The sequence below is a fragment of the Frankliniella occidentalis genome, unplaced genomic scaffold (assembly GCF_000697945.3).
Source record: "Frankliniella occidentalis isolate FOCC.00 unplaced genomic scaffold, Focc_3.1 Scaffold30, whole genome shotgun sequence".
In the NCBI taxonomy this organism is placed as follows: Eukaryota; Metazoa; Arthropoda; class Insecta; order Thysanoptera; family Thripidae; genus Frankliniella; species Frankliniella occidentalis.
Genome location: NW_026267160.1, coordinates 1,240,127 through 1,265,393, shown reverse-complemented (window position 1 = coordinate 1,265,393; position 25,267 = coordinate 1,240,127). Strand labels below are relative to the sequence as shown.

Sequence of the window (25,267 nt, the reverse complement as noted above, 5' to 3'; positions counted from 1 at the left end):
TGAGCGGGCACCGTCGATAATTCGATCGGTTCGAGTTTTGTGTTTTTTCTTGTCGTTTTCTTTTGCTTTGAGGCACTATATGCAGCACGACCGTCGTCTGGACGACGGAAAAGTTTCGAGGCGAGGTAGCGCCGGCGGCACGGGCACGGCAACAAGCTTGCAGCCGGGCGTGGCGACCGGCGCGGTTATTCAGCGGAATCGCGGGGAGGTTCCTTCCGTCCCGCCGCCGCTGGCCGGCCGGCGTCGTCGCATCCCCGGGCGCCGAGGGCTTCCCCGCCAACAACGCTCAGGGAATCAAAAATTTTGCGTCTTTCCGGGAGGCGTTTTACTGTACGGACACTACTTCTTGAGCGCCACGCCGCCGTACACGTGGGGGTGGGGCCCGGCCGGGCCGGGTCCGCGACACGACACGAGTGCTCAGCCCGGCTCGGCCCGGCGCGCGGGAACAGAACAAGGAATCTGACGGAAACGCATCCGGTGCTCGCGCCTCGCGGCTGCACGGGGCGTTGTATATTCATGACCTCAAATCGCTGATTACCCAGAAACAGATCGTTTCAGCTCACGACCGCTGCAGATGAGCCGAACACTTTAGTGTAGAATCCCTCACCTTGGCCGGTGGATTGTCGCTCCACTCCAGGGAGGCTCTCGCCCGCCGGGGGTTGGATTTTTCCCCCACCCCGCTCAGGATTACCATTCCGATAGAAAGTACACCAAAGGAGAGAAAAACTTCCGTCCTTTTGTCTTTGCCATGACTCGCAGGTGTAAACTCTCGCCCCCCGCGACCATCAATCAAGGCGGCGTCTCGACAGATCGGCTACTCGTACTCGTCGAGCTTAGACGTTCCCGCGGTATCCGATCGTAACGATGGCAAATCATTCGTCCGGCACACATAGAGTCAGCGTCAGCACGCATCCTCTGCATCGAGCTTGTGCATCATCATCGAAGTCATCACCATCAAGGTGATCTTCCCGGGCGTCGTCGTCTCCACATCGTTCGACCCCAATATAATTACTCCCGCCCGACAACGAGTTTTCCCGGCGCGCACTTCGACCCTCTTTGAGAGTCTCGGCCGGCGCTTTTCACGCTGCGTGCAATTAGAGTCACGTGTTGCTCGTCGTGGATGTCGAGGCGTTTCATTATCAGCAACAGGAGCCGGGCGCGGACGCGGGTGGAGCCGTGAGCCACGAGCCACACACACGCGTTTATTAGCACGAGCTTCTCTCACGCCAAGTATATAAGGGTCGCGGGACCAGGAATTATACGTCCAACAAAATCTCAACCTTGATGGAAAAACGTCGTCAAATTTAGCTTCAATGATTTGGGACGTAAATTAACGCACGTCTTTGTTACACCGGGGAAAACATCCGCGAAAACACGGGACAAGTCCGCACGTTGAACGAAACGTTTAAAAAAATATCTCGATTTTCTAAAAGTTTCGTTGCTTGAGTAATTACTAATAGATGGATAGTCATAATTGGAGTATTATTCATCCCGCACACAGAAAAGTATTTTCTTGATTCAAATAAATATTTAAAATATATACGACCTCTCCAGACCAGTGCAGAGAGGTTGCGTTGAATCTAGAAAGTTATCATGAGTCAATAACACACTTTCCTGGGTGCACTGCTCCTGCGCTATCACCCCCGTCTCCGTCATATCCGCTATGACGAGGACCAGCAGCAACAGGCCTGTGAGGAGAGGAAAAGGGAGCATTTCCTCTTATCGTCCACAGGCGCGGATTGCCTACTACGCGCGTACATACTATGGCAGAGAGGCAGCCCATGCGTTACGGTCGAGCAGATTGACGTCACATTTTTACGGATCTATTATAGTGGCCGGGGCGGGGCAGGCCCTGCTCGGCCGCCAGCTCGGCCGCCGGGCAGTGAGCAGATAGGCAATGAGGCTCGGCGTCGACCGACACGGGGCGCTACGTCGACCCTCCTGCGGCGGCGCTCCAGCCCCACCACGCGTACGCTCCTCCCCGCCCGCGCCACCTAGCTTCCCCCTCCCCCCACCCCCGTCCCAGTCCGTCGTCGCGGGGTTCCTGATGACGTCATCCGATCGCCGGCTCCGGGGCAGACCGCTCCACCAAATCATAACAAAACCCCCCGCGTCGCCGAGCTCTCCGCGCGGAAGTCCCCGGACCCATGACAGAGTAACTCTTTTGGACAATCCAGTCTTTCATCTTCGCGGCGCTCCTATTCTCTTCCGAGTCCGGCGATGACGGCGTCGACCGCCGTGACGTCTTTCGCAGACGTATCTCCATTCATCTTCCCTTTCACTGCCCACATTCGCCAGCCCCCCGAATTATCGGTACAAGCCAGTAGTCAGTGGTACAGTGCGTCAATATGGGCGGGGTCGTCGGGCGGGGCCGGGCGGAGCGGGGCCAGGTTTAGCGAGGCGGGGAAAGGTGACGCGGGCGAGGGCGGGGGCGGGGTGAGGGCGAGGGGCACGTGATGCACGTGATGCAGTGTGCGTGTACGCGCCGTTGCCCCCCGGCGCCATGGGCCGGGCGAGGGGAACCCCATCCTGGGGGCGCGGCTCGGATGCCTCATCGCCGGGGTCCAGTCCAGGAGGAAACTCTTCTGCTCTGCGACGATGAACCTGTTCTGCTGCTCCACCCGCTGTCTCGTGCTCACCGCCCATTTGGACGCCGGCCAAAAGCCCCGCAGCCTCAACTACTTCAATCGCGCGCGTCCGCGACTTTCTTCTGCCGCGGATGAGAAATCCAATCCCATTCATCGACGGGGAGGTGACGGCTGCGGTGACTGCGGCCCCGCCGTCCCGGGACACTGTTGCCAACCAGCATCCAGGCCGTCTTGGTGGAGCTAATCGCACTTTAAGAGAGACTCTCCTTGGAGTAATAATAGAATGGACCAGTCGCAGGTCGGCAGTACTGTACTACATCTCTGCACTGGCCTCTCCCGGCCCGGCTTGCCCGGCAGGTGTCATGTCACTGCCGCCTCTTCTCCTCCGCAGGGCAGGGGAATCCCGAACGGGTTAGTCCGCCACCCGCGAGCCCTGGAGAGGGTCGCTCGGGGAGCCTGCGGTCGTGCTCGAGGACGTGCTGCGGACAGTCTGAGGGTGGGGATAGAGGGGGGGGGCATAAGTTCTCATGAGCCTCCAGAAAGGTAGGCAATTTGGCCAACGAGAGTAGCGCGGCCTTGAGAAATGTTCTTCCTCCCGCCGCCGCAGTCGGCCAATTTCCAATTTCGGGCTTTCCGATGGACTCAGCCCAGCTTCACCACCCCTCAGCCGCCGCCACTCACCTGGCGGGCCCAGACGTCACCAGTGGCGGCGGAGAGCGGGAGGGCGGCGGCGGCGCGGGGTGGTGCGGGGTGCGGGCCGGGCGGGCGGGCCGGGGATCGCCGGGCTCTGCCGGGCGCGGGGCATACGTCATCGGCATCCTCTCCGGACGGCGGAGCCGGACCGCCTTATCCCCGGGCGCCTCCTCACTCTGCTCCATTCGCACCGGAGCCGGCCGGCGACGAGAACAGCGGAGTCGCTCGTGCACCAGCAGCACCAGCAGCACCAGCAGCCGGCATCCACGACCGCGACCCTGACCGAGTCTCCCGGTGACCTGCGCGACCCGCACCTTGCTGCACGCCGACACCAGTTGTTAATATTGTTATCGAGCTTTCTGTACGGACGGGGCCGAAATAAGATGTGGACTAGTGCGGAAGAGCGTTGGTGTTGGTGAGTTTGCGTTTGCATTTTGAAGTGCTGTGTAAAATAAGGGAACGTTGCCAAACATGATTAAGTTGTCTCATCTCGTAACGCCGAGCGTGGACAAAATCTGTAAAACGTTTTTAGGGAGTGTCCGAGTGCTTGTGCTCATAAGTGTTGCCGTGCGGTTTCAGGAGGATGCGGCACGCTCTGCTCGCGGTGGTCGCCACGGCTCTGCTGGTCGGCGCGTCCCCCGCCGCCGGCGTCCTGCTCCAGGGCGGCGCCCACCCCTGCGCGCGGCCGTGCGTCGCCGGCGCCCGCCCCCTGACGTGCCGCTACGACTTCCTCGTCGAGAACTACCACTCCATGAGCAAGGCGTGCTACGGCTGCCCCTGGAACGCCACCGACTGCGCGCGCCCCGACTGCATCGCGGCCGACGGCGTGTCCAGGGCCCTGGTCGTCATCAACCGCATGATGCCCGGCCCCAGCCTGCAGGTTGGTCATGAGCATGTTCAGGGGTCTCGATGGTGCACTAAAAACCCAAGTGTGTGAATGTCGCACACCTATAGGTGAGTGAATTTCCTCAAGTGTCCACTTAAATGTTCACAAGTCTACGAATGGAAATTAACACACCTACAAGTGTGCGACATTCACACACTTGGGTTTCCAGTGTTGGGCTGATGTCAACATTTTTCGGATGTCCAACAAAGAAGGGGAGAGTTTAATCAACGGAATTGGTGTGCAGGTGTGCGTGGGCGACCGCCTGGAGGTGACGGTGCACAACCACATGCCGGAGCAGAGCACGTCGGTGCACTGGCACGGCATGCAGCAGCGCGGCACCCCCTACATGGACGGCGTGCCCTTCGTGACGCAGTGCCCCGTGCAGCCGCACTCGTCCTTCCGCTACTCGTTCCGCGCCGACACCCCCGGCACTCACTTCTGGCACTCTCACACCGGTGAGTGCTCCCCTCGCCGACGAGTTCCTCGCGGCACTCCCGAGTACGCTGCCGCTGACCCGGTAATCACCCCCCAACGTGTGACTCACAGGCTGCCAGCGAGCGGACGGCGCCGTCGGGCTCCTCACCGTACGCGTGCCCAAGGTCCTCGACCCGCACGGCGCGCTGTACGACGTGGACGTCCCGGAGCACGGGGTCCTGGTGTGGGACTGGACACACACGCCGGCCGCCTCCAAGTTCCTGGCGCACCACCACGCCGGTGACGACAACAAGGCCGACTCGGTACTCATCAACGGCAAGGGTGTCTCCCGGGTGTTCCGCTCGGCAGACGGCGCGGTCACGACCACCACGCCGAGAGAGGTGTTCCAAGTCAAGCAGGTGAGCTTTCGTCCATAGTATTCCGGCACTGAGGTGGTAGGACGGGGATTGACTCAAAATCGAATAAACATATCAATGCGTGAATAAATGGCGCAATATCTGAAGTAGGATAGAGAAAACGTGCACCGTACCATTGAACCAAAAAGGGACCGGTTTTTGACGATGACATTCCAAACACAGGGTCTTCGCTACCGCTTCCGACTCGTAAACGCCGGTTTCCTAAACTGCCCCCTCGAGCTCTCTGTCGACAACCACACCTTGCTGGTGATCGCCAGTGATGGGGCCGACGTGAAGCCTGTTCGAGGTAAGTCCCCACCCCTTTGAGCACCAGAGCTTAGCCCCCTGAGAGAACAACCCCGTTGCCGTTTCTTTCAACTCCCATCCGTCCTTCCAGTAAACACGCTCGTGAGCTACGCGGGTGAGCGCTGGGACGTCGTGGTGGAGGCTGACCAGCCCGTCGACAGCTACTGGATGCGGCTCCACGGCCTCCTGGACTGCGGCCCTCGCCGCGCCCACGAGGCTGCCATCCTGCGGTACGAGGGCGCCGACCCCACCCTGGACCCCGCAGGCGCACCGCCCAGCTACGACGTGCACCCCGGACTCTCGGGAGGCCTCCAGGTAAGGAACCCGGCGGCTTCAAACGGGGCGCCGAATGCTCTCGACGTCTTGCGAGTGGTTGTTCATTGAAGTCACGTATCGAACCTGCAGGTGAACCCGTTGAACCGAGGCTCGGACGACCCGAACACCATCACCGCGGCAGAGCTGCAGTCTCTGCCCGGTGGCCTGCTGCCCGCCCCGCTCGACGACCCCGCTCTGAAACCCGAGGCCGACGTGCAGCTCTTCGTCTCCTACGACTTCTACGCCGTCGACAACCCGCACATTCACCGCGCCGGCCTGTACGGCATAGCTCAAGGTAAGGGTAGGGGCAATCACAACTAAAATGTAAAAACTTGCCTAAAGGGAAGTTTATTGAAAACAATTGGAGCTCGCTCTCACCGTCGTGTGGTTGCAGTGCCCGCGTCGCCGCACCGCGTCTTCACGCCGCAGTTGAACCACATCTCGCTGAGCCTCCCCGCCTTCCCGCTGCTGTCCGGCCGCGACCGGCTGGACTCGCCGCTGCACTCGCCCGCGCTGTGCAACGAGACCTCGCTGAGCGCCCAGGGCCGCGACTGCGGCCGCGAGTACTGCGAGTGCACGCACGTGGTGCGGGTGCCGCTGGGGGGCGTCCTGGAGATCGTCCTCGTCGACCAAGGGGTCCGCTACGACGCCAACCACCCCTTCCACCTCCACGGGCATGCCTTCCGCGTCGTGGCGCTGGAGCGGCTCGGCAACAGCACGACAGTGAGCGAGGTGCAGCGCCTCGACGCGGAGGGCCTCATTGCCAAGAACCTGGTGGACCCGCCCACCAAGGACACCGTCACCGTTCCCGACGGCGGCTACACCGTCCTTAGAGTGCATGCCGACAATCCTGGTGAGTGTTGAGTTGCTTTTCTCCGCAGACAGGCCTCAACGCGCCTATTTTTCCTCGGTCTTTAAAAATGTCGCCTTTCGTCTGCAGGATACTGGCTGTTCCACTGCCACATCGAGTTCCACGTCGAACTGGGGATGGCCCTCGTCGTGAAGGTCGGCGAGCACGAGGACATGCCCCCCGTCCCGCGAGGGTTCCCTCAGTGTGGCGACTGGGGCAGCAACAGCTGGATGGGCGACTCTGGCGTGGACACCAACGAGGACGTGGACGTGGACATGACGGGTGGGAATCACATCGCCAGAGTGCTCGGGCCGCTTTCGAACGCCAAAAAGCCCACCGCGCCGTCCACCAACCCGTCGACAAGCACCACACCACCACCCATTTCGACAGCGGCTGCCTCCGCCACGGATGCCGACAGCGCCGATGAAGTGACTACGGTCGTGGAAGGCATTCAGGAGGACGCCACCACTGATCTGTTGCTCGTGCAGGACGACGAGGAGGCGGCGGCGATGGGCGACAAGTTCCGCTACGACAGCGCCGTCACCGCCCGGAATGGCGAGGATATCACCACGACCCAAAGCGACGCGGGTGACAAAGTGGAGCTTCCGAGCTCTCAGGCGACGGCCCCTTCCACCCCTGCTCCGCCCCCGCCTCCTCCCGTCGCCCCCGCGCGGCCCGGCACTCTGAGCGAGTTCATCATGCGGGTGTCGGCCCCAGCCTCGAGCCGCCGGCGCACCCCGGAGCCCCGGCAGGTGTGGGTGCTCTCGGACCCCGCGCGCCCCGACCTGCGCTACAACGTGCTGATCGAGCCGGCGCAGGCGGGCGCGCCCCTGCGCGGGCCGCGCACCGCGGCCTCGACGGCGACCTGGCCGGGGCTGCTCCGCGAGGAGCCGGCGCTCGCGCACGCCGCTGCGGCGACCCCCACGCCGTGGTGGCCGTCCCTGCTGTCGACGTTGGTTTGCCTGGCTCTAGCCCTGGCTTGAGGGGCAGTCACCGCCTAATCCCCCTTTGAAGTTGTCCACGCAATGACCTTCCCGTGGCGTGATGCGAGGGGACATTGGGCGCCAAACGTTCTGCTTGCTCGGAGCCTCTGGGTGGGCGGGCCACCGTCTCCGCACAGCTGCTTGGCGGGTTGGCCTACCCAGCGCTCAGCAGGCGCTCTCAATAGCCTTAGCCTTACCGCGTGGAACGTTCACTGTGGGGACACCTGTACGCCCACCTATCTCATCCCTGTGATACGAAAAACGATGCGCCCGTTCGCAAAGATTTCGCCAAATTGTAGTACCTACCTAGACCAAGAGAGTGTGTATGACGTATGACCATAAAAGTGTGCAAAGAACTCTGCAACACTTCTTGGAACCCAAAGACTTATTTTATTTTTAATGTCTATGTATAATTGTAAATATATTTGACGTATTTGTAAGTATGTATCTCACTGACAACTGATGGACTGTGATTTTTATTTTATTTTGATGAATAAATGCATTATTATGCCAATACTATATAGTATATTTCGAAATTGAGATCAACTCCTGTGTCGAGGCAGTACAATGCACGCGTGGGTTCATGTTTGCCGAGCTGACATTTTTTTCACCTATCGCACGACGCTGAAATTTCGCCAGAGGTCTTCCATGCACATGATTATTCAAAAAATGCACCGTTCGCGTGATTTTTTTCATGCCAAGCCAAGCCACAAAAGAAAGAAAAGAGTACAGTACAGGTTCGTTCGAAATCAGTAGACGTCAACAACCTGAAGTGAAATTTTAAGTAGAAATTCACTCGTGTTTTTCGACTCTGCTTGGTCTCTGGTTTTTTCGTTCCGAACCCCGAACCCTGGGTGCGAAAAGGGGAAAAGGTGGGGGGGGGGTACTTCTGCTCGTGACGTCACTGCTTCTGTTCTGTCTGTGCCTCCCTCTTCCTCGTCTCGTCTGAGTAACCTCCCCCTTGTTGTGCGGGACAAATAATAACAAATAAGGCCTCAATTTGTTATACGCCTCTCTACTGATGATACCATCGATGTTTGCTCAGAGGTTTTGAACGAGACGACAGTTCCTTTTCAATATTCTCGTAAGTATTGTCAACTTATGTGCGGTCCCTGTCTCTCACATTTACTTTATTTTTTTGTTTTTTTGGCACCTTACATTCTTAAAAATTGCGATATTTGTAACAACGTAGAGATTATTTGCAATTTTTCCTTTTCTTAACAGACACTAGATCTCCTTTCAGGCCTTTTTGACCTTTATTGTACAAGTTTTCCTGCCGTGTTCTTATCCTAACCTCAGTTGACTGTCGTATAGAAAAAATCAGCTGATATTAGGTCGTTTATGTCGTTTTTGCATTGTTTGCTTATTTGAACAGCGTTCACATTTAAATTTATCTCTTTGTTGTACAAATGTTGATCACATTTTCCTGTTTACTCACGAAATGCCACCACTTGTATGAGCACCATATATGTTCATCCCCATATCAATATTGTTATCTTTGATTGGGTTTGTGAGTTATCTGTTACCTGTCTATCTATCTTATCATCAGTTTCAGGCATGTCCCCTCAACCATGGATAAGAGCACCACTTTTCAAATTGATTATTTGCATAGGCCTGGTGCTTGTTGGTCTACAATATATGCTCAGCGGAACATTTCATGTTTATAGACATGAGACACTATTTTATATTCATGGTAATGGAGGTGCACATTTGGGACATCCAATTAGCTGGCACAGTGCACTCCGGAACAACTCATCTAACAGCTCCACTTCAGCATTGTTATTGATGAACCTTTCAGCAAATAATGCTGGGCCAACCTTGGGAACATTTATTTCTCAAAATTTGATCACAGATCCCAGCAATATGACAATTAAGAACAGAACTGAATCTAAAAACCCCACCATACCCACTCTTCCTCTTTGTCCTCTGATCCCAACTGATCTCAGAGGGCCTGTAGAGATTAGTGATGTTGCACATTCCATGGAACAGTTAGAACTTCTTTTTGATAATTTGGATCCAGGAGGACATTACAAACCTCCTAATTGCCAAGCTCGCAGCCGTGTTGCTCTTATCATACCTTATCGAGATAGAGCGTCTCAGCTGACTGCTTTTCTCTATCATATGCATCCATTTCTCCAAAAACAACAGCTAGAATATGGAATCATAATTGTGGAGCAAGCAGGTAATATTTTTAAAAGTTTACTTCTACTCTAAAAGTTTGAAAAGAGTTTCGTAATAAAACAAATTTGACTTTTAATTGACTTCAACTTTGTTTTGTTGTTTCAGGATATGGGCCCTTTAATCGTGCTATGCTCATGAATATAGGATTTGTTGAGGCCCAGAAATTACATCAGTATGACTGCTTTATTTTTCATGATGTGGATCTTTTACCTGAAGATGACCGCAACTTGTACACATGCCCAGAACAGCCTCGTCATATGTCTGTAGCTGTTAGCACTTTAAAGTATAAGTAAGTATAATAATGACTCCTTTCATTCATATCAAATGTACTATGTTCTGACTGTCTATTCTTTATTTTTGATGTATTAAGGTTACCGTATAAAGACATTTTTGGTGGAGTCAGTGCACTGACACTGGACCAATTTAAAACTGTGAATGGATTCAGCAACAAATTTTGGGGTTGGGGTGGTGAAGATGACGATATGGCAAATCGTCTGAAGTACCATGACTATCACATTTCCCGTTACGCAGCAAATATAGCTCGATATAAAATGCTCCCTCACAGACGACAACCTGCAAATCCTAAACGGTAATGGTAATTTTTTTCTTTCTTTCAATCAATTCTTTATTTAATGTTCTAGTTAATTTTTGAAACTTATTTACAGGCATGAATTCTTGTATAATGGCAATAAACGCTTCAATATCGATGGACTTAACAACTTACAGTATCAACGTCAAGATCTAAAACTGAACAAACTCTACACGTGGGTTCTAGTAGAAATATCAGAGTCTAGGTGATGGAGTCAGCTTGCCTCACTTGCTTGGTGGGGCAAGCGATAAGTTCACTTAGCCGTCTGAAAAGACTTCTTTGTCTTTTATCCATGGATAGTTTTATTGTCTGGTTTAGTGGACAATTCAAGCTAGTCCAGAAGACTTTCTCTAGAGTCAATCCTAAAACTTCTTAATGTACTTCTATGTTTAGAGATTCAGTGTCATTTAGTAAGATCTCATAATGTTTTCAACTGTAAATTATACTCTTATCATTAAGGAACCGCAGTATATGGTGATAATTGAGAACAATGTCAAGTATCTGTGATAGCCTGTAGGTTAGGACAGCTGTTTAATTCAAGTTATTATTGTTGTTATTAGGGCATATTCAAAGTTCAAATAGTTTTCAATTAATATTTATCTTCCTTGATCAACAAAGCCACAGAAATATCTTATGTGGTCGTGTAAATGTGCATGCCCGTTCCTTGTGATAATGTAAAGTGACTTAAAATAGTAAATTACGCTTTTGTGTGAATTCACGTTTGTGATTGTTATGTGACCGTGAAATGTGCTCAAATTGTTTCAGCTGAATGATCGTTCCATTTATCAGTGTTAATACTTGCCGTGGTGAAAAGGTGCAAATGAATACCTACTTTTTGGCAAACTATTCTATCTTGTTTCATTTTTATCCTTTTATATGTGTAAAATTTGTTAACAAGCACTTTCTTGAGTGTCATTGTTTTGTATAAGAACTCCCAAGCGTTTGTATCTGAAATTTTAGCATTCTTACTCTTTTTGCCTTCCAGCACAGTGTTATTGTTAAATATCAAATTAATCTTTCTCATCAGTATATAGCTGTGACATTGCTTCTGGATGTCCAATCCTGTTGGATCACTAGACGTGCCTTTCATTTCATTATTTGTTCTTTTTTTCTGCTCATTAGAATGAATGATGAATAGCTCTGTTTTATTTTCTGTTAGTGTAATTAATTATGGTGGTGCCATTATGAGGCGTCTCTGTGAAGTCAAATTGTGTTAACTAATTCATGCGTAACATTTCTTTGTAATACTTATGGTACTTAATAATTTCAAAGTGTTTGATGTCATGTTTTGTAAATTTTCAGCCATTACCCTTTGTTAGCAGAGTAACATAATCTGGTCTCAAGAACTAGACTTTTTCTTCTTTTTTTTTGTGCCAAACAAGTTTGTTTAAGATGGGTTAAGTTGGCTACAACTTTTTAGTGTCCTCAGTCTAATTCACATTATGCTCCCTATTTTTATGTCTTGCTCATTGGCCGTTTTGTTTGTTTTTTTTGTTCTTTTTTTTCTTAGATATTTTATATTAAACTAGTCTTGACTTGCATAATAATTAAAATCTATGTTGTTATTATTTTCTCTTTATTTTTTTCTGAATTAAAGTTTTTGCGGTATGTTTTTATCTCACTGCATTTGGAAACTGTAGATTTTGTTTAGCCCTTTGTAATCTAATCTACATTTTTTGTATTAAAGAAAATGAAAAAAATTGTTTGCAACCAGTTTTCATACTTTGCAATTCATTATGCTTCTAGTCCAGAAAGACTCATGGTATTGTGAACTAATGAAAGTATCGTCTGAGCGTATAGAAATTGATAAATTTCACTTGTGATTGATGTTATTTGTTTTCTTTGCTTGTTAAATCTTGTATTGTTACTTGTTTTATCTAGTGTTTCTAATTGACTGAACCAATAGCGGCAATTTGTTGGTACTGCTATGTTCTTTGACCATGAGTTACCTTTTCCCAATTGCAACCACTGCTCTGTTGTACAGTATCAGCACTGACATAGTAACTTGCTGACTGGAACTGTATGAAGATATCTACTTGGGTTCATTTTCATTTTATTTATCCTAACTTTCTTTTATCATAACTGTCTCTATTTCAATTTTTCAAAAATTCAATTTGGCGTGATTGTATTTCTGGTATATTTAAGTATTTGTAACTTACCCTCTTATGTCTTCTGGATCAGACGATTAATTATTCAGATAGATTTAATCAAAGTATTATCTGATATTGCTGCAGTGTTAGCGCTAGTATTTCTTTAACTATTGTAATTTGTACCTTGAATTATTGCCCATGTAGACAATACTTTAAAATTAAACTATTCAAGAGGGCATTTCATATTATATCTAAAAACAAACAAACTGAGAAGTCTTAAAAAAAGATTGATTGTCAAATGTTATCTGGCCTCTTTCTGCTAAAAACAAAATCAGTATGGACCACTACAGAAGCATCATGTCCTTAAACATTCTGTATCAAGAAAAAGTATACCTACTATAATAATATTCATAAGGACTACTACATAAGCTTGTACCAAATTTTTTAAATTAGTGTACCCCTAATATGTATTCCTATGCAAAATTTATGCAACAACAAGTCACTCAGTTCTTTCAGCATTTATTGTACCGTCATCCTTTGTTTACATTTGTTGGAAAGGATAAGTGAGTTCTGTCCCTCTCATTACATTCCTTCTTTTTCCGTTTCTGTGTATTAACTCTCCTAACGTACTCTCAACCATCACAGTATCATTTAGCAACTTACAAATGATAGATATCCTAGTTCAGCTGAAGGGTTAAAAAGTTGATCTGAGGAACAATGTGTGCAGAATATGTAATTTTTCATAGACAAACAAACTTCAATCTGAAATCCTTGTTTTTTTCGTGTTTGAGATTATAGTTTAAGACTCTATTTAGACAGTGAAGGTGATATTTGCAGTTGTGAAGGAATAAAGCCTTAAGAAACTTGTTCAGGTTCATTTTTTGCTTCCCTGTACTTCTACTTGTCAGCAAAAGTCAATGAGATGACCCATGCCTGTTGTAAGTAAAGTCAGAGATAGGAACTATAGTTATCTCTGGTAAAGGTAAAAGTGGTCGACAAGGTTCTAGCATCTACGAAAAAATGCTTGAGGAGCTGAGGAGCTCTGCTCTTGATTGGTCTCTCTATTAGAACTAGACTAGAATAGAACCCTATAGGACCTTCCAGAATCATCGGGAAAGGCATTCCCTCTCGACTCTCGACCTCTCATGGGTCCAGGCCTCAGCACGACAGCCTTGATATTTCACCGAAACGTTTCTTCAGTTTTGAGATGAAATTTCCTCTTTGACAAATGACTACTTCTAGTATTATTTATTCTTGATAAGACGCATATTTTTGTTGTCACCTTTGGCGCAGGCCAGATCGTTATTTGTGCATATGTTGTCAGCACTGGTATTCCCTTTTCTTTTTCACGTTGTTCTTCGTTTAATTGGGAGACAAGAGACAACCACAACCAATCCTGTTTCGGCAGACGAGTTTCAGAAAATACGCAAGTTTCTTTAGTTTGGTTTGGCTTTCAGATAGTTTCTTTCACAATTTTGCAGGGCGAAATTTGCTTTTGAGCAGCTCCAAAATGATGCCTGATGACGATCCTGTTTATGGGTAAGTTACGCAATGGAAATTCATGTTGATGTCAAGACGACTTTCCAGACTGTTCGTTTCCAGACATTCCATGTTTCTATTCCTATCGACTGTTTGATACCGCACTCACCTTATCCTATTGTTATCTTCGCATAAACTTTACCAATCTATACTTAAAAATGTATTCTATGACTGCTCCTATTTGTATCGTTTCCGCTCCTAACCTTGTATTTTTTGACTAAATGTTTTTGTTTTGGTTTTGTTCCTAGATCCATGCGTCAGATGGACAACATGATCAATTCTATGTTTAGTGATCCATTTGGTATGATGGGTGGCATGATGGGAGGTATGATGGGAGGTCATCGTGCCATCAACCAAGGCTCTAGAGTACGTTCAAATCAAGTCAGCCAAATGAATCAAATTTCACCCTTTGGAAACATGTTCGGAGGAGGACTCTTTGGTGGCGGAATGTTTGGCGGAGGAATGATGGGCTTTCCAAACATGAACCGCCTGTTTGACAACATGGTAAGCTCCAAAAATTAGTTTGTAACGTCTATATGATTTTTGTTTAGCTATAAATATGATTTTTGTTTAGCTATACTTATCTCTTGTATGTCTTTACAGTCTAGTGTTTCAAATGACCCTAATTGTCATTCATATAGTAGCAGCACTGTAATGACTATGAGCAATGGGCCTCATGGACAACCTCAAGTAAGTCATTGGCTTCCTTGTGGGAATACTGTTTTATATCTCAAAGTCTGGTTCAATCTTAAGTTTTATTGTTTTTAAAATTATATTTTTAAATTAACAGGTATATCAAGCATCATCGACTACTCGTTCTGGTCCTGGAGGCATTAAGGAGACAAAGAAAACTGTATGTGATTCTCGCACTGGGCTGAAGAAGATGGCTATTGGGCACCATATTGGTGACAGGGCACACATAGTTGAACGTGAGAAAAATGTCTACACTGGTGAGGAAGAACAACGAGAAGATCTTGTCAACCTGGATGAAGGTTTGTGTGATTTCTTTTCCTTTATCCCTTATCAGCTTTATTGTTCCAAGTTCACTTGCTATGTTTCTTCATTGCTGCAGAGGAAGCACCTATGTTCAACCGTGAATGGGAGCAAAAAACTGGTACTGTTGGTGTGGCTGCTGTGACTGGGAGATCAAATGGTAGATACCAGGAGCAGCTAGCATTGCCTTCAACAGCTGCTGTTTCACCAAGCACTACAAGGTATATATATAGAAATATATTTAGCAATTAAATAATTATCTGGTGGTGGAAACAAAACTCACTTTATCTGTATATAAATTCAGCTTTAATTCTTCCATCTTCATGTGCCTTAGATCTTAGATAGTTTACCCAGTCTTTTTCCCATTTATAAATTCCGTTTTACTTTCATAATAATGCACTATATTCCCAGTTCCTTACGGGCAAAAGCAAGAGCTGCTGCCCGAGCAAGGAGGTCTCAACTGTCATTATCATACCCCTCCTCATCCTCCTCTAGGTAAGATGGTAAAGATTCTTTGGCTTGGAAATTCTCTTTAACTGTGACCCACGCTGAACTTAACATAAGAATGTATTTGGTCAAGTTTCTTCCAGCCATACAGCTGAAGTCCCATTTACAAACTTAAATGAAATTTATCTTGTCTCTAACAATAAATTCCTCTGTTGAGCTTTCTTTTACCATGTGTCCTGCTTTTCCCCATCCTCCAAATCCCTCACAAATCTGTTGTGCTGCTAACATTTTACTCTATCTAATTTTTATGAATTGTTATTCTTAGAGGCTGCTTTTAAGTTAATATTGTATTGTGCGCAAATTGCAATAATTGGTGATTGTGTTTGGCTGAAAGTGTGACTGCAGTATTCGAAAGTATCTTTCAGTTATATTGAACCTCAGCCTTGTTTGAGAAGGTCTGTTTCTTTCAGGTACTCGAAGAAATACTGATGTGCATTAAAGTTTTAGAGGTGTTAAAGTCTAGCTGCCATGTAAGTACGAGTGTGGTAGCTGGCCAATGCCACACCCCTCGCACTGAAGCTGAATGCTTAGACTTTCTTTGTTCACCACTCATAATTTTCATATCCTAGCCATTTTTTCATTTAGTATCATTCTTCCCACTTATCTGATTGCATTGGCAATCAATTTTGCTTTGCTTTCTTGTAGGAGTAAAACAATTATCCGTTATATTTGTCGAATCTGCGGTATTTATCCAGTGTCTTCAATGTAAGCTTTGGTTAGCTATTCTAACAGGTTTTCAAAGCTGTTGCAGCCAGAAATTAAATCTAAAATTCATTTGATATTGCATAATTGCATACCAAATGTAGATAGAGAATGATTTGACTTGTTAGTTTGTGGCAAAGGGAATAATTTCCAAAAACTTAAACGATGTTTATTCATCTGCAATTGTTTTTTTTTCTTTTTTTACCTTTTTAAAAGTTCTTACTAACCAACAAAACTGATGTTCCACAATTTGAGTTGCTTTAATCAGGCTCCAATTTGCTTTAATCTTTTACAGAGTGGAAATCACAGAAGTAACTGATGACGATGAAGATAACGCTAATACTGCCTCACTAAGCGAAGAACGTAGTGCAAGCCCTATTATTGAGTACCCCTCTACAACTTCTCACTCTCAGAGAGAGCAACGGGAGCGTGAACGGTACCATCCTACACCTCGCACTCATATTCAAGAGCAACAGGAGGGCTCACGTAAACGGGATCACGAGGATGACTATGAAGAAAGACGTCGACACCATAAATCAAGGAAACCATATTAGACGTCCATATTACATGTACTCTAACTTATAACTGTCACGTTTGATGAAATGATATCTTTGTATCAAGGTTGTACTGTGCACCTTGTGTTTTAATTATATATGTACTAGATTTTTGTTAACTGTTGTTTGGGACCTTTGTCTGCACAGCTCTGGTATGGGAGAGCACAAGCAATAGTAAATGATTTTGCTATAAACTATTTAAGATAACTGGACAATAATGTTCAGCCTGCTTTTGTTTTAATTCCTCACAAGATCTCTTCTGTTGTGTGAACTGTTAATATGATCCCAGTATTTGGTAAAGACAAAACTGTAAATGAACTTTGAACTTTTAAGACGTCAGTGAATGTAAATTTGGACTTAAAGGGAACAGATTTGTATTATGCTACTGAAAAAAACCTTTGTAAATTATGGTAATTTAGGGAATGTGAGTGTTACAATTACTCAAGGTCATGATTGTGATAACTTCCCAATAGATAGTTATGCAATGTAATTAGAGCTAAGAACAGGAAGTACTGTGTTAGTATTTCGCCTTAATTATTTTCTTCTACATCCCTTTTCAAACATCAAATGAATCTGTGGAGTGTGATGAAGTTTATTGCTCGTGTTGAGCTGGTAATAATCTGCAAAGGGATTTAAGAGGTTTACAGGTCTCCTATGGATGACTTATTCCTATAGTTTATGGTCTCAATTAATAGGGTAAATGTGCTCTTACCAAGAATAATGGCCTCTCTTACAAAATTGAAACTCTAACTAAATGTCCAATTCTCTTTCTGTAAGATTTGTCGGGTACTAGCTAAAACTTGCCTCTTTAAATTTCAGCTCACGTTTTCTGTGTACAAACTATCTTTTTGAAAATTACCTCTTAAAAAGTGAGAGCAGCTTTTATTAACTGTGTTTAAAAATAATAATATGGAGTGAAATAAAATTGTCATTCTGTACTGATATTTTTTTTTATTACATCATGGAAAAACAGCATATCTCATGTGATGCTTTTCATTTCTGATCAAAATAGAGATTGCAAAGCATATTAGAAGCAGTTTAAAATAAGAACAGATACAAATTGTGCTCCACAAGCAAAATATAAAACAAGTATAATAATCTCACTCAATGCTTTGGTACCTCTTTGCCACTAAGTGTAATAATGAAAATAAGCAAATAAATTAAAAATACCCCAAGGAATGGAAAGATAAGTGACTACCGTTCACTGTGCTCATATTATTTCTAGTTACCAGGATACTTGAACCATATAAACCCGTGTTAAAATACTTATGCCCCAATTCCATTTTTTTGTGCCCTAGTTTTCTTCAGACATTTCTTCAATGGCGTTGTTTATGTCTAAGATTTGCTTCATGAATGTAGTATCAGCCATTACGGAGGCAACCTTTGTCAGGACTTGTTCAAGTTGATCATCATGCATCCCGAGCTGTTGGCTGCATAAAATGAGCGCCAGCTCTTGTTCGACACTCAGTTCCTGTGTGAGCATGACAGAAAGATTAGAACTGTGATTATACTTCCTGACCAAAACGATCGGCTGTGAAAGTACAAAGGAAATTATCATTTTTCGAGGGATTACTTGCCTGCGTTTGGTCAAGCAGATGACGGAAAGGAATCTTGACCCTGCGCTTGAGGCTGGCCCCTTCCTTCACCTCGGTGTAGAAGATGGTGCAAGCAGGGCCGTCCTCGGCAGTCACGATCGCCAGAGGGAAGTACACGCCCGCCGTGAGCTGGCCCTTGGTGTTCCTCGCCAGCAGGCTGCGGAAGTTGTAGGCGATGTTTCTGCGCTCGGTCACGTCTACGGCGGACAAGTACGCGCGCTCGATGTACACCAGGTTGACGGACACGCTCTGACGCTCGCCGCGCGTCTCCCGCACCGTCCACAGGACGTACTTGCCGTCGGGCGAGAGCGTGTACATGTACTCACGGCGCACCTCCGGCTCGTCGGACTGCGTGAACCATCCTGTGGGGAAGATTGGGTGGTGTAGGTTAGATGAAGTTTTTCAGGAAAATGTCACTATAACGCCAAGATGGGGTCTTTACTAACCGGTGTGCGGGTACATTCCGTCCTCCATGACAGTGACCACCCGGGCGACATGGTAGCCCGGGTCGAGGAGCAGCACGCCCTTTCGGCCTCCGATGTCCAGGCGGGCCGACACCAGGACGTGCTCCTTCTCAGCCGTGCTCGCGTCGGGCGCGGCGCTCAGGTAGGCGGCCGGGTTCTCGATGGCCTCCTCGCAGGACACGAGGTGCAGGGCGTCGCGCAGCCCGGCGCGGCCGAGTGCGCCAAGCTGGCGCACCAGGGTGAGGCCCAGCCCCACGCAGGTGTGGTGAGCCGCGGTGATGGGCGGCCGGTACTCGCGGAACAGGCGGTTCACGTCGCGGTCCTTGCGCTGCGAGTACGCCGAGTAGAACCTGCGGAAGTAAAGAGGGTGGCGTGAGGTCGGCGCCGAGGACACGGCACGACATGGGACGAGACAGGCCCATCGACCAGTGACGGCCCGATCACGCTCGGCGGATATGTCGCCAGGCGCCGCGACAGATCGATGCCCCGTGGGCGGGCACGACAAAGGTCAGGCCTGTGGCGTCCTGCGGAAGCAAGTAAAAGACTTACCTGAGGAAGTTGCCCACGGTGTTGTAGTTGTGGTCGCGCAGCAGCTGCTGGGTGGTGTGCTCGACGCGCGCCGCCAGGTCCTCATAGTCCACGACGTTCGCCACGCGCACCGGCGGTCTCCCCCGGCCGGTAGGCCCCGTCCCGAGCACCTGCCCGGGCCCCCGCCCGGCGCGCCCCTCAACGGGGTGCTCCGGGGTCGGAGAAGGGCCCCATCCGGGGTCGTCCCATTGGGGGAGCGGAAGAGGGTGGCCCGGGGGCCAGCCCCCTCCCGACTCCCCGATCAGCGGAGAGTCATTGCGCCATGTCGTCTCGAGTCAACTCGGCCACTCGTTGCCCCACCGGCCGACGAGAGGTACGTAGCCCGACTCATCCCTGTAGCTGCTGATAGGCTCCACAGGGGGCTCCGCTATGACGAGCTCCTCCAGATCTGTAAGGCAGACATAAAGTGGTTCGTCAGGAATCGGGTCGGCATACAGTCGCGGCAGAAACGGAGGGTCCGCCTCAGGGGGTGAAAGGGAGGAGCTGGAAGAAGCCTCGCTGAAGCTGAAGGGGGTGGGCCACGACGATGCCACTCAGCAGCGCCTCGGCACGCAGAGGGGAGCAGGCAACTTGCGCAAGCAGAGGCGGCGCCCTCGTCCGTTTGTGACATCCACCCCCACCCCCGGGCACAAACAAATAGTTTGGTGTTCCACAGCCCCTTGCTGACGAGCAATCCTCACCGCCACGCTCCACTAGTTCACGACGAACGCGGCCGGATGGTGATTCATCTACGTGTGATTCATTCATTCGCGGAGCGCGTGCCTTCCCCTCGCTCTCTCGCCTTCTCTCCCCCCCCCCTCCTCCCCCTCTCCTCTCCTTTCGTGGAGAAACCCGCGCTCGCCCTTCTGACGTTCTCGCGCCATGCACAATGTGACGTCGACGCGCAGCTGAGTTGCCGCACTTCCCTACAACGTCTCTCCTACATACTCCCCGACACAAACTGACGAGCGATCATCGCGGTTACGTTCGACGATACTACTACCCAGTACGCGGCGTTGGCGGCGCGGCCGCGGCGCTCTGACCCCCGCAACATTGAAGCCCCCGAGCGGAGGGGCAACAGACCCGAGGAAACAAAAGACCCCAAAACAAAAGAGTTGAGTCAGATCAATCATCATTGGCCGCGGTGCCTCTGGGGGTGCCCCGCGGCCGTTGACCGGTAGGGCCGCCGCCAGGTTCCAAGTCGCGGTCGGGGGGCGCCTCCTGCCCTGCAGCCCCCGCAGTGCAGAGGCCCGCGTCAAAGTTTCTCATCGCGCGGTCACGTGCAAAGGCGGTATCGGGATATCGCCGAGTTAAGCAACTCTCTCCCGACCCCCTGGGGAATTAAATCACGTGGCTAATAAAAAGCGGCAGTCATCGGGACGGGCGTTGTTGCTGCGCGGGCAACGATATCGAGGAGATTCGCGAGGCGTGGACGACAGATAACGCGCGGGCTCACGAGTCCGGCCGCGTGAGGCGCGACGCCGACCGTCACCACGCGGCTCCCGCGGCCTCAGGGGGAACAAAGGACGCGCGCTCCGGAGGGTCCACCGGAAGCAGAGGCGTCGGTGGGGAAGGCTGGACCAAAACACAAACACAAACAGAAGAGTACTCACCCATAAACAATATCCACTAGACGGGGAGGAAAAAGACGCCTGTCAGCTGTGGGAAGCTTGGGCGCTCTGCACCGGTCGGCTGCTCGCGGAGCAAGTCCGACCCGAAGTGACGACTCCGTGCGGCGCGCGCCTATTTATAAACGGGCGGGACGGGGTTGGGGTCCTGTACAGTGTACGGCTCGGCCGTACGGCTCGGCCGGCTGTCGGCCCGTCTGACGGCTGCCTGCCTGCCTGCTCGGCGGGCTGCCCGACTGCCTGGCTGCCTGCCTGCCTGCCTGCCTGTCCGCTCAGCTGGCTGTCTGGTGGTTTGACGGGTCCGCGGGGTCCGCGCGACGCTCGTCCCGGACTGGAGCTGCTGCTGCTGCTGCTGCTGCTGCTGGTGATGTTCACCCCGTTGTTGTTTGGGGCTCTGGCCGCGGCACTGGTTGCCGCTCCACGTGCATCGCGTGGCCGTCCGGCGCCTTGCGCTCCGCGGTCTCCGCGTCAACTGGCTCGGCTCGGGCCTCGGCCACCCCTTGAGCCCCCTCCGGAGCACCGCCGCCCTACCGGAGCCCCTCGCGAGCCTGACGTCACATCGATTCGCCCACGCCCCGCCGCCCCCTCGCCCTCGGCCGGCCGCCCCCGCCACCCCCTTCAGCCCCACCGGCCCAGCGCCGCCACCCACCCCTGCACCCAGGGGCCCTGCGCCCCGCCCCCGCGCCACCCCTCGTAGACGGTACCCATCTGCGCCCGGCCCGCTGCCCGGCCCTACCCGCACCCAGCGCTCCGGGTGCTTTTTGTCTCTTTCTTCTTCTCCCTCGCCACCCTCCCAACCCTCCGGCCGCTCCCGCCCCCGGCCCTCGGCGCCACACCCTCCACCCGGCGGTCACGTGGCCACTCGGCCCTTGGCGCGCAGGCGCGCGGCCCGTGCCGCGGCCAAGTACACACCCGCTGATAACCGCTCTGGACACAAAAGAACCAAGTTTTCGCTCCCACACAAGCCTCTCGTTCGAGCCCGATCACCCATGAGGAAAAATAGCGAGTATTGCGGTTTCGTCTTTTTGCGCGACGACTGCAGAGTCCGGCCCGCACAACATAACGGGGCGGGCAAATTAGACATAATCTAGCCGTCCTTGTCAGGGACTGTACCACACGGGCAGCGCAGCCTGCACGTACGGGAGCAGCTATCTGCCCTCGTCCCTCCCTCTCCCGCCCGATGGTCCCCTCTCTTTTATTTCCCCCGTCTCCGCGACTCTTTTGGCAGGATGTATGAGGGGGAATCGCAAGGGGTTGGTTTCCCGTCCTCTCCGCGGCGCAGCACTGCAGTGCAGCCACGCTGACGCTGCTGACGCCACTACTGCGGCCGCTGGAGGTGGAGGGGCTCCTCCTATGCAGACGGATAATCTCCTCTCGTCTCCAGGGGATGCCCCGCTCAAGGCCGGGCCAGTGCAGGGCAGGACCTGGCGTGGCCGCGCGGGATAACCTTTTGTCGGGGTCTTCCCTGAAGGGCCTCATCATTGTGGTGCTGCGGTCGTCGCTGTTCGCGGGCAGGGCGCCCGAGCCTCGTGACCCCGAACACGACAAGAGGACTTCCCCAACTTGATAAAGGACTTTTCTTATCAGAAACGAAACTTTTTAAAAAGGAGACTTTTAATGCGACATAGACAGCAAACGAAATTCTGCGAATCAGCAAAAGGCGCGTTACATCGTTAATAAGAGTAAAACCTGCCAATTGAGATTGCCGCTCTGTGCACGATAATTGATATCGTTATCGACCCGTGACAACAACGCGGGGGTGGAGCAGTGAGCAGTCCCACTGTTTACCCCTCTTTGTTTTTAAGTGAGGCCTCGAAGTGCGGAGCGTGCATAGGCTTATGTCGGCACATTTCGAGATAAGGTGGCTGGCTACCCGACCACCGCCTTCCCCCTTTCCTCCTCATGCCCTGGTCCTGCATGACTTCCTGTTAGTCACACAAAGTAATTCAATTCGTGTAGTACCCCCACCCCCTTTCCCCCTTATCTCTCTTGCTCGGGTCGCTCTGATCAAGGAATTCCCAGAGTAAGAAGAAAACACACCGAAGGCAGATGGAACAAAACACTGAGCAGGGATCACCAATAAATACCCTATCCTATACTTTGGAAGGGGGGAGGGGGCGACGATGAGTTAAAGAAAAGACGGTCGCGATTGGGCCACTCGCGAGACAACGCGACGCGTGGCGTCGCATCGCGTTGCTCTGCTGGTTGCGCAACTGAGGGTGTTTATCTAAATTAGCGGAAGACTCCGTAAGTCTTTCCAAAGATCGTCGTCGTCGTCAATAGTGTCCTGCGCCAACCTTCAGCTGATGCGCGGATACCAACGTGGTAATCAAACATGAGATCGGAATTCAGGCTGCTACCGGGCCTGCTGACACCGAGTTGTCATTGTTGTCAGCCGAAAACGACAGAAATGTAACTTCGACACCATTGACCTCAACATGTGTGTACATTCCCCTTTCGCCCTCGCACGTCTCGCAGACGCAACAAACATTAAGCGATCGACGAATAATAATCGCAAGATGTGTCGTTGTATTGGCTGGCGGGGCGGGGGAAGCGGCGCGATGGGGGGCAGCAGGCGCGCCAGCTGAGCAGCTCTTGCTGATACAGCAATGTCAAGGCGACTAGGCCATCAGGCCGCTCCGCGCTGCACGGCGCAGCGCGGCCGCCCCGGCGACAACTGCAGCCACCGCGTCAGCAGCGGCGGGTGGCCTAGGCTGCCTAGGCGGCACATAGAGAGGCCCCGACTGGCTGGCACGGCCCCAGGGCCCCACCTTAGACCCCATCGTAGGAGCTAGAGCAGGGCAGGGCCCTCGGCTACGTGACTCACTTTGTTGCCATTCGCACTCTCTCACTCGTATGAGTCGTTCTTAGTTAGATAGAGGAGTCTCCTGTCAGCCCTGCCCCTGCCTTACAGTTGGTTCATTACTCTAGGTATCCACTTTTTGTTCGTGTGAAAATTAACAGATTGTTGGCGGCGGGACGAAAAAGAGGCACAGTCGAGGAGAAGGTTGGCTGGGGTTGCCGTTGACCGAATCAGGCCTCGCCCGCCCCGCCTCACCTCACACCTCCTCGCGGGACGCCCAAGAGTGCCCTCTGCTGACGCCCTGCAGCGCTGCTGTCCGTCCGCCCGTTTGTCGCCTCCTTTGGCACCCTAGCTTTTCTTTCTCTCCCAGACGCGAGAATTGGGTATGTTGTGGTGGGGAAGGGCTGGCGGCATGCGGGTGCGGGGGGCCCTGTTTGGGGATGGGGGAGCCGTATGTGGGCCGACTGCCACAGCAGGGCCGGGCGGGCCGGCTGGCGGCCCGGGCTCGGCTAGCACCTGGAGGGTAGGCAACCCCGTCGAGCAGGGGTGTTGTTTTGTGGCCTATGCCGAGCTCGTCAGGCTGACGGGCGGCACTGGGCGGCACTGGGCGGAGCGCGGCCGGCAACGAGCGGCGAGCGGCAGAGCGCTGTATATTTTTGCGCTGTAGCGCTACCGGCGGGCTTCTGCCCGCATTTTCCTTGAGCAGGTCTTATGGTAAATCGATCGGGCTTTCCTTTGAGTTCTTTCCGAGAAAATGAAAGGTGTCATACTCGATAAAGTTTCGAATTTTATTTCGGTCAGTTCGAAAAGTTTGAAATCGGTTTGCTTATTTACAGGGAAAATGCTTGTGCACAAAGTCGGCACGCTAGTAAATGTTCATTTACTGTACCATAGTCGTACGTCAAAATAATCGGGGCTCCCTCTGAATTTCAGAGGGGGTCTATTCCCCGTCGAATCACCCGCAGGGCAGCAGAACCTAACCTCGTGGGGACTTGTTTGTTGACTCACCCTGCTGCTTACGCAGGTTCGCCGACGCACATGCCGCCGTTACTTCTTATGTACTTATCTGTTCTTCCTCTCCCTCTCTCTCTTTCTTCTCTTTCCGAACCACTTTGTATCACTTTCGTGTGTTCTCTCTTCTCTCCCATTGTCTATCCCTGTCTCTCCCGGTCACACACTCACACTCCAGGTTATGTGTTTGCTCGATTAAAACACTTTGCGATAGCGTTTTCTTCTTTTCCTCCGAATCTGTCCATTATCCATCTCTTTCTTTCCCTCTGTTTCTTGTGCCCTCTCCCTTTCTCTTTCTCTTTTTGTTTCCGCGTGACGTCCGCTCACGTCTCGGCGAGCAGAGTGGCAGTGTCCCGGAGTCCCCCTGGGAAGTAGACACGGTCAGTCACGCCTAAAGCCTCTCATCCCCAACCCACCCCACCACCACAACACTGCCTCACCCCGCCCCACCAGACCCCGCCCCTCCTCGTCCGACCAGACCCCTCCCACCCCCGCGCCGGTTCCACCGTATCCCGACAGCACCGGTGCGCACCGGATCGGAGTGCTCCCCCTTCCCGCCCTTTACCCTCCTCTTCCATTTCCTCCCCCTCCCC

The 25,267-nt window shown here is 51.1% G+C and overlaps 4 protein-coding genes and 1 long non-coding RNA gene across 8 annotated transcripts in view; 3 read left to right on the top strand and 2 right to left on the bottom strand.

The window, feature by feature from the left end:
• Nucleotides 1–7,970, top strand: part of LOC113208177 (uncharacterized) — a 13,566-nt gene extending 5,596 nt beyond the window's left edge. Inside the window, exons 1-9 of one of the 2 annotated variants that reach the window (XM_026425068.2) lie at nucleotides 3,368–3,696; nucleotides 3,861–4,161; nucleotides 4,412–4,622; nucleotides 4,714–5,000; nucleotides 5,181–5,304; nucleotides 5,395–5,618; nucleotides 5,709–5,913; nucleotides 6,013–6,471; nucleotides 6,559–7,970. In XM_026425068.2, coding sequence (XP_026280853.2) covers nucleotides 3,665–3,696; nucleotides 3,861–4,161; nucleotides 4,412–4,622; nucleotides 4,714–5,000; nucleotides 5,181–5,304; nucleotides 5,395–5,618; nucleotides 5,709–5,913; nucleotides 6,013–6,471; nucleotides 6,559–7,451 — 2,736 coding nt within the window. In that variant the 5' untranslated portion in view covers nucleotides 3,368–3,664 and the 3' untranslated portion in view covers nucleotides 7,452–7,970. Of the gene's footprint in view, nucleotides 1–3,367; nucleotides 3,697–3,860; nucleotides 4,162–4,411; nucleotides 4,623–4,713; nucleotides 5,001–5,180; nucleotides 5,305–5,394; nucleotides 5,619–5,708; nucleotides 5,914–6,012; nucleotides 6,472–6,558 lie in introns of those variants that run through there. The other variant, XM_026425067.2, reaches the window with a different exon arrangement.
• Nucleotides 7,971–8,342: 372 nt separating this feature from the next.
• LOC113208178 (beta-1,4-N-acetylgalactosaminyltransferase bre-4) lies at nucleotides 8,343–13,178 on the top strand. 2 transcript variants are annotated; one of them, XM_052265809.1, is made up of 5 exons: nucleotides 8,343–8,535; nucleotides 9,007–9,633; nucleotides 9,738–9,921; nucleotides 10,003–10,221; nucleotides 10,298–13,178. In XM_052265809.1, the coding sequence occupies exons 2-5, from the start codon at nucleotides 9,009–9,011 to the stop codon at nucleotides 10,428–10,430; spliced, it is 1,161 nt and encodes a 386-aa protein (XP_052121769.1). In that variant the 5' UTR covers nucleotides 8,343–8,535; nucleotides 9,007–9,008; the 3' UTR covers nucleotides 10,431–13,178. The 2 variants fall into 2 exon arrangements, with proteins under 2 accessions (XP_052121769.1, XP_026280854.1); XM_026425069.2 differs by having other exon boundaries at nucleotides 8,344–8,535; nucleotides 9,001–9,633.
• A 483-nt stretch (nucleotides 13,179–13,661) lies between these two features.
• Nucleotides 13,662–17,544, top strand: LOC113208173 (myeloid leukemia factor 2). Of its 2 annotated transcripts, XM_026425059.2 has the most exons (7): nucleotides 13,662–13,850; nucleotides 14,099–14,354; nucleotides 14,454–14,540; nucleotides 14,641–14,842; nucleotides 14,923–15,064; nucleotides 15,255–15,338; nucleotides 16,348–17,544. In XM_026425059.2, the coding sequence occupies exons 1-7, from the start codon at nucleotides 13,822–13,824 to the stop codon at nucleotides 16,604–16,606; spliced, it is 1,059 nt and encodes a 352-aa protein (XP_026280844.1). In that variant the 5' UTR covers nucleotides 13,662–13,821; the 3' UTR covers nucleotides 16,607–17,544. The 2 variants fall into 2 exon arrangements, with proteins under 2 accessions (XP_026280844.1, XP_026280845.1); XM_026425060.2 differs by lacking the exon at nucleotides 15,255–15,338 and having other exon boundaries at nucleotides 13,665–13,850.
• LOC113208174 (uncharacterized) lies at nucleotides 17,538–19,528 on the bottom strand (the record flags this gene model as incomplete). Its single annotated transcript, XM_026425063.2, has 4 exons — nucleotides 17,538–18,077; nucleotides 18,184–18,563; nucleotides 18,648–19,015; nucleotides 19,215–19,528. Coding segments are annotated over 4 exons (1,239 nt in total), but the record flags the coding sequence as incomplete, so codon positions are not given.
• Nucleotides 19,529–19,585: 57 nt separating this feature from the next.
• On the bottom strand, nucleotides 19,586–21,464 carry LOC127749092 (uncharacterized). Its single transcript, XR_008010963.1, has 2 exons — nucleotides 20,846–21,464; nucleotides 19,586–19,641 (listed from the first exon to the last, which is right to left on the bottom strand). It is a non-coding gene; the product is annotated as an uncharacterized LOC127749092 (long non-coding RNA).
• Between the last annotated feature and the right edge of the window lie 3,803 nt (nucleotides 21,465–25,267).

Coding starts and splice junctions, on each gene's coding strand:
- LOC113208178 (XM_052265809.1), top strand. CDS start 9,009: ATGTCCCCTCAACCATGGATAAGAGCACCACTTTTCAAATTGATTATT. Junction 9,634..9,737: donor CATAATTGTGGAGCAAGCAG/GTAATATTTTTA, acceptor TTGTTGTTTCAG/GATATGGGCCCTTTAATCGT. Junction 9,922..10,002: donor GTTAGCACTTTAAAGTATAA/GTAAGTATAATA, acceptor TGATGTATTAAG/GTTACCGTATAAAGACATTT.
- LOC113208173 (XM_026425059.2), top strand. CDS start 13,822: ATGATGCCTGATGACGATCCTGTTTATGG. Junction 14,355..14,453: donor ACCGCCTGTTTGACAACATG/GTAAGCTCCAAA, acceptor ATGTCTTTACAG/TCTAGTGTTTCAAATGACCC. Junction 14,541..14,640: donor GGCCTCATGGACAACCTCAA/GTAAGTCATTGG, acceptor TTAAATTAACAG/GTATATCAAGCATCATCGAC.